This window comes from Culex quinquefasciatus, chromosome 1, assembly GCF_015732765.1.
Source record: "Culex quinquefasciatus strain JHB chromosome 1, VPISU_Cqui_1.0_pri_paternal, whole genome shotgun sequence".
Classification (NCBI taxonomy): Eukaryota; Metazoa; Arthropoda; class Insecta; order Diptera; family Culicidae; genus Culex; species Culex quinquefasciatus.
The window spans coordinates 82,257,312-82,264,276 of NC_051861.1; the positions used below are offsets into that span (position 1 = coordinate 82,257,312).

General features: G+C 42.4%; 1 protein-coding gene across 1 annotated transcript; it reads right to left on the reverse strand.

Annotated features, from left to right (window-relative positions):
- Positions 1-329: 329 nt before the first annotated feature.
- On the reverse strand, positions 330-6,696 carry LOC119765585 (aminopeptidase N-like). The gene is made up of 4 exons (XM_038249790.1): positions 6,444-6,696; positions 2,780-3,060; positions 656-2,722; positions 330-600 (listed from the first exon to the last, which is right to left on the reverse strand). The coding sequence occupies exons 1-4, from the start codon at positions 6,663-6,665 to the stop codon at positions 330-332; spliced, it is 2,841 nt and encodes a 946-aa protein (XP_038105718.1). The 5' UTR covers positions 6,666-6,696.
- Positions 6,697-6,965: the final 269 nt, after the last annotated feature.

The window sequence follows — 6,965 nt, forward strand, 5'->3', positions numbered from 1 at the left end:
CAAAAAGAAGACTCTATCCAGCCGTCCCGTCCCAGGGTTTATGTAGCCTTTTGTTTGACAAGTTGACAGGGCTATATAAACAGGGACTGCTGATGGCAGAGATTTTGTTTATGTTACTTTATTTAAAATCATGATTAAACAGACTTTACTCAAGTAACTTTTGCTCATTTTTGGTGGAGAGGTAGCTTATTAGAAGTACTTTCAGAATATACAATAACCCAGAAAGTGTCACATGTACATGATGCCTTTTGAAATGTTACCGTCGAATTGTCGAAGTCCGTGATCAAATAATAAAAACAAACGTCATAATTTTCAAACTTTTAATTTCCTCAAAACCACTCCATCCGACTCGCGTCGAACCCGCTCCGCTCGAGCAGCCGCAAATAGGCCACGAAGCCGTCTAATTGATTCTCCACCCACTGGATGTTGATCCGGGCCAGCTCCAGCGCTTGCCCAATCGCGATACTGTTCCCAGCAAGAACCGAACCCTTGCGCGCCACAAACCGCTCCAGCTGGTCCAGCTCGTCCCGAGCGGTAATCTTCCGGGCCAGCACCTTCACGTGGCTGGCGAGCCGTGACTCGAACGTTTCCGGGTTGACGCTGAAAAGGGGTTCAAGTAATTAACGACATTTAAAGTCAATCAGAGAATACTCACTAATCCGCCATCTTGTCAATGTTGTCGTACAAAAACTGTTTCGCCATCGCCGTTCCCCCCACTTGATCCGCGATCGCCTCAAACACCACCGTTGTATCCTCCAACCTTAGTTCGGAGCTCAAATCAACGGACCAGCGAAGCAGCCTGTCCATCAGCTCCGGATCCTCCGTACAGGCCAAGCCCTCGGCAATGGCCGTCCGTTCCGCACTGCCGGTGACCGGATCGCGGTACCGTTCCCACAAAAAGTCCCACTCCCGGAGGGTTCCCTCGCGGATCGCGGTACAGTACACGGTGGTACGAAGCTCCGGCGGGATGGGGTTCGATGAGCTGGTGATCCAGGTCGTGAACAGTTGGAGCGAGTTTTGGACGCAGTCGGAGAAGTCCATCGAGCAGGCCCAGTCGGCGGTCAGTTTGGTCAGCCGGGTTTGGCCCAGCGAGGACGGGATTGAGGAGTTGTGGAAGATGTTCAGACGGTTGTAGAGCGGGAGAAGAAGACGGGTTACGTATGCAAGGAAGAGGTCGTAGTGATCCGTAGTGGACAGGACGCGATCGAGGGAGTTGAGGTTCGTGAGGGCTGCCTTCCAGGGGATGTACTCCGTCTCGGTGGGGAGGTAGTCGAGGATCGAGAACGCTATTGAGTAGTCCTGCAGACCTGCCCAGGAGAAGTCCAGAGCGTCGTCGATAAGTTGGGCCCTGTTGATCGCGTTGATCTTGCGGAAGTTTGGAGTGTTGAGATATCGTGCTATCAGACGGTAGTTGTTGTAATCGTATTGAACTTTGTACAAGCCGGCCATTTGGTTGTTGATCATGACCCATTCGGTGTTGCAGGGAAGGTTTGTCACAATCGGGGTTGACTGCGGAGTGCAACCCAGCCATAGCTGGGGTTGTGTCTGGTTAAAGTCCGGATTCAGGGAAGTGGAAACTGTGAGTGGTATCCACCAACAAGCCGGGTCGTCGATGGTCTCGTCGTATATGAACCTCATCTGACGGAACGTCATCGTACCCCTTTGGTAGTCTCTTTCGACGTACACCACCGGATAACCGGTTTGAAGCGTCCAGGTGTCCATAACCGCTTTAACGTCAAACCCATCAGGAAACCTTCCATCCTCCTGAGCTTCCTCCGTCAGCGCTTGCCACAAATCATCCTGCTCGGCATTACTAAACTGGAACCGCTTTAGATACCGGGAAACTCCTCCGTTGTAAACCTCCTCTCCAAGAAACAGATTGATCATCCGCACGATCGCCGATCCCTTCTTGTAAGAAATCGAATCAAACAGCTGGGGAATCTCCTCCGGATTGCCAATCTCGATCGACACCCGATGACTACTGTTCAACGCGTCAAACTTGAAAATCTCCAAAACATCCTCGATCACAATCTCCTGCAGCGATCTCATTTCCGGATGAAGATACTCGACCGCCTTGAACTCCGTGTACCGTGCAAATCCCTCGTTCAGCCACAGATCTGTCCACCACCGCATCGTAACCAGATTGCCGAACCACATGTGCGCGATCTCATGCGCCACCACCGACGCCACAAAGTGCTGATCGTCCAACGTCGACTCCCTCCTTGAGAACTCCAACCCAGCTTCCGTGAACGTTACCAGGCCCCAATTTTCCATGGCGGCAAACAACATGTCCGGAATCGATATAAAGTCCAATTTGGGCAGCGGGAACCGCAGGTCGAACGCTCCTTCGTACAGGTCGATCAACTTCAGCGCGATCTCGTTGGCATAGCCCAGATTCCCGACGGCCTTCTTACGACTCCACGATCGCACCTGAACTCCATTGCTCGTATTGCTCCCAACTGCTTCGGCGAACAAGTAGTCGTTGATGGAGTAAGATACCAAATAAGTAGCCATCAGGACACTGCGCTCGAAGTGATCAACGGTCCAGTTTGGTCGACCGTCCAGAATCGTCTCACTACCCAGAATTGGCATGTTGGACAGGGCGTTGTAGCGGCTGTGGTGACCCAACGATATGTTGAACGTGGCCTTGAGTTCCGGCTCGTCAAAGCACGGGAATGCCCGGCGGGCGTGGATCGCTTGAAATTGGGTTATCGAGAGCCATCTGGAAGGATAAATGGTTACAACTTTGTGTACACAGTGTGGAGCATTTGGAGCCTACACTCTTTCTTGGCTCTCCGAGTCCTGGTAGCTGCTCCGGTAGTACCCGACGACATCTTTTTTCAGTTCGGCTTCAAAAGGAATGTGAACATTGTAGCGGGATTCTGGAAGCAATTGTTGACTGGTTTGTATGATCAAGAAATCATTTAGTAAATCGTACTCGATTGAAGAAATTGGGAGAGGTAGGTTGGTGGTCAGGTCGGTTACTGACACGTTGCCCTCGTCAATCACGAGGTCCTTCGAGTGCAGGGTGATGCGATTGGATGTGCCAGTTGATTGAACCTGGAAATGGGGAGATTTCATCATGATGATTTAATTAAGTCATCCACACGGAGAAAAACGAGTTCCCAAAATCGTGAACAAGCGTTCATGAAAATGGGAACCACAAAAAAAATGTTCAAATGCCATGGTACGTTTTTCAAGATCGTTTTTTTTTTTTCATGAACGCTTGTTCACGATTTTGGGAACTCTTTTTTCTTCTTGCAGCAATTGGAATCTCCATAAGGAGGTGACTTTTTATCCAAAATTTGATAAAATACCTTCAAAATGGTCCATAGAATTTCTTAAAGAAGATACAATATTTACAAAATGGACCCATTAGGGTGGTCCAAATCCGGGCTTTGAGCTCATTCTGACCACGGCCACCCCTCCCTCTAATAGCTTGAAGTTTGTTAGGGAAAAATCGTCAAAATGTATGTTATTAGCGTTATTAGCGCCCAAAACTGACCATTTTTACGCGGCTGGCTCTAAGGGGCTACCTAGAAGCAAGTATGTTTTAAATGATAATAATTTAGTGAAGGTTCTACATCTGAGAAAAAAATGGATATGGAAATGGATAACTAAGGCGCCTTCCACAAGTAAAAAATTAAAACAGTTGCTTTTCTCCATACATGTTGACGGTTTTTACCATTCAAACTTCAAATGATTAGAGGGAGGGGTTCCCGTGGTCAGAATGAGCTCAAATGTGGAATTTAGCCGAGAGATGGGCCAATCTTTTATTTCAGGGGTAGCCCCGAGGAAGTCCGGATATGGACCACCCTACACCTAACTGGCAGTCGCATGATTGTGATGCATGGCGGCATGAAAGTATATCAGAATCTGCATGAAATCTGTCCTCATGCATTTTTTGCGATATAGGGGTATGACATTTTTGCCCGTTACCGACAATTATCGACATTACCGACGGCTGATTGATTGTATTGGAGAAAAAAAATAATTTGAACGAAAAATGAACCAACAACTTCTTGGTTATTGGTCCAGCACTAGCGTGGTTCACGTTTCTATGAAAAAGACAAAAGTTGTTATTTTGTCTTGCATCAACCGGAATTTCGTTCTTTTATGTCCCCAGAAGCACTCCTGAAAATTTGAGCCCATTTGGTAAGGTCTAGGAGCTCCAGTTTTAATTTGAAATTTATATGGGATTTTGATTTATTTTCCATGGGAAACTATCTTTTTATACATTGCATTAGGATTTTTTTTTATAAATCGATGAAATGACTTTATTCTTATAGTAGGAGATAGGTTTTGAACTGGGGAACAACTTTGTAGAACATACCAACAAGCTAGGAAGTGACCCTTTAAAGATACAGATACTTTTAGATGGTGGCTGGCCCCTTCAAAAGCCACCATCTAAAAGTATCTGTATCTTTAAAGGGTCACTTCCTAGCATGTTGGTATGTTCTACAAAGTTGTTCCCCAGATCAAAACCTCTCTACTATAAGAATCAAGTCATTCATCGATTTATAAAAAAATCCTAATGTAAAAAGATAGTTTCCCATGGAAAATAAATCAAAATCCCATAAATTTCAAATCAAAACTGAGCTCCTAGACCTAAATGGGCTCAAATTTTCAGGAGTGCTTCTGGGGACATAAAAGAACGAAATTCCGGTTGATGCAAGACAAAATAACAACTTTTGTCTTTTTCATAGAAACGTGAACCACGCTATCCAGCACGCTACCTCTGCGCCATAGACGCTTGATGAATTGAGAGGGACAGAGCACCAACATAATCTTCTCTCTGGAGTGTTGCTCGGGGACGCGCCATCATTATTTGTGTTGGTGAGAACTACAGATCGCTGACGCGGGCAAAAATGAGCTATGAGCTTGCTGCAAAAACTTTTAGAAAATGTAACATTTTCTGCAGCAAATCCACAGTTGCGGATTTTTATATATATTTTTCCTTTGGGTGTAGGACCCATTATAACCTACCTCTGCTTTACTAGGTTATAATCAAAGACATGTTTAGAGCGTCAAATTTCCCGGGGGTTACAAAATTCCCGGGAAACGGGAAATTTTCAACAAATTTCCCGGGAAATCCCGGGAATTCCCGGGAAATTTGAAATTTGACGAAAATTATTCTGATCCAGTTTCTGATTAATGTGTTGCAACAGAATTGTTTAGAACGACAACTTTAATGTCCAAAATCAGTGTGAAGTTCAATGAATGGCTTGAATGCTTGTAAAAAATCATGCAACTTAGAGAAAATATTATAAGTTTGCTTATTTTTTATGCTGTCTTTGAAATCATACCAAATCAAAAAAAAATATTAGTATTTTTTGTTGAAAAGTATTTTTTTTTATCAAAGTGTTTGGACAGTGAAAATCTATGCCCCACAAAAATAAAATTGCTTTTAAATTTGTCTCAGTGACCATAACATTGAAACGAAAAAAATATCATGTAGAAATAATGTTTTTTTGTGGCAAATTACTTATTTCAGAACAAGTATTTTCAACTTGTGAATAAATAGATAATCATTAAATTTGCCTAAAAAATCTAATTTCTAGCGCTATTTTACTTGAAACACTGTTTCATGAAACCAAACTCACAGTTTTACAAAATTTGAAGCGAGTTTTTGAAATATGGTTGCATTCTTTGGGTAAACTTCATTAGATTTTTCATGGTTCCATTTATGGTATGATTTTAGTTATATGATTATATGTCCCTAGAAATGAATTAGATTAAAATAATTTTCATTGTGTAAAAGTGGTTGAAATTAACAATATTTATTCATATTAAAATTTAACAGTTATTTCTTGAATACTTTTAAACAAATTCTTCTCGAACAACTCTTTTTGAAAAATGTAATTATATCAATTCAATTTTCATCCAATTTGGTCAAGGGAAACAAAAATGGAAAAAGGATATTTTCAAATGATATAACAAAAACAAAAAAAATGGTTGTCGAAAAGAAAATAGGTAATATTAGCGTAATTTTTGTTGCCCAACATATAACCAAATAATATTCCTAGTTGTGAATGCTTCAGGAACAAATATTATCCGAATTAAACCTTGACATGAAATTTACAGACATAGTTCAATATGAACATTAAAATGAAATGAATAAAATCAAATAAGATTCTCTAATTATTACTTTTTGTATGATTTCAAAACATTGGTGCCAAAAAGGTAGGAAAACGTATACTTCCGTTTGTATTCCGGGAATTCCCGGGAAATTTACAAATTTCCCGGGAAACGGGAAATATTTTTTTCCGGGAAATCCCGGGAATTCCCGGGAATTTTTTTCCCGGGACGGGAAATTGGACGCTCTAGACATGTTCTATGTCAGAATTGTTTTTTCATAAACCACTATTTTTACTCCACCACAATTTCAGATTTTTTTTTTTATTCAAAATCATTTTAAATAAGCTTTTAAACTAGGTACTCACGATTATATTAACCGCACCGTCAAACCGAAATCCTTCAGCGTCATCACCCAAATAAGTATTCACCAACAGATCGTAATGCTTTGGGATAACCTCCCTTGGGAGTCGATAACTGACACTATTCGCACTATCACTATCACTATCGTTGTTAGCACATTTAACAACTTCCACCAAATTGTTCAAAACCACAGCCAACAGAACCACCAATTCCCACCAAGTGTCCATTCTGAGCTGAACCCTTTGACTGAAACTGACGCGAAACTAGTTGGAAATCCCCAAACAATTTCAACTTTGAAACTCGTTTTATCACATTTACAAGCTTTTTCACATCACTTTTTAGGGTATTTTTAAGTCGCGTTTTTGCTTTGGTGTGGGCGTTTAAAACACATTTATGGTGGCCTCTTTTTTTCGGGAGCGATAGTTGCTTCCTCTAAACTTAGCAGTTGAAACTGAAAAATAAAACGAAACCACCACGTGCTGGCTGACGAAGCCGACTTGTTCTCGGCGCCACTTTAGCAGTGATAA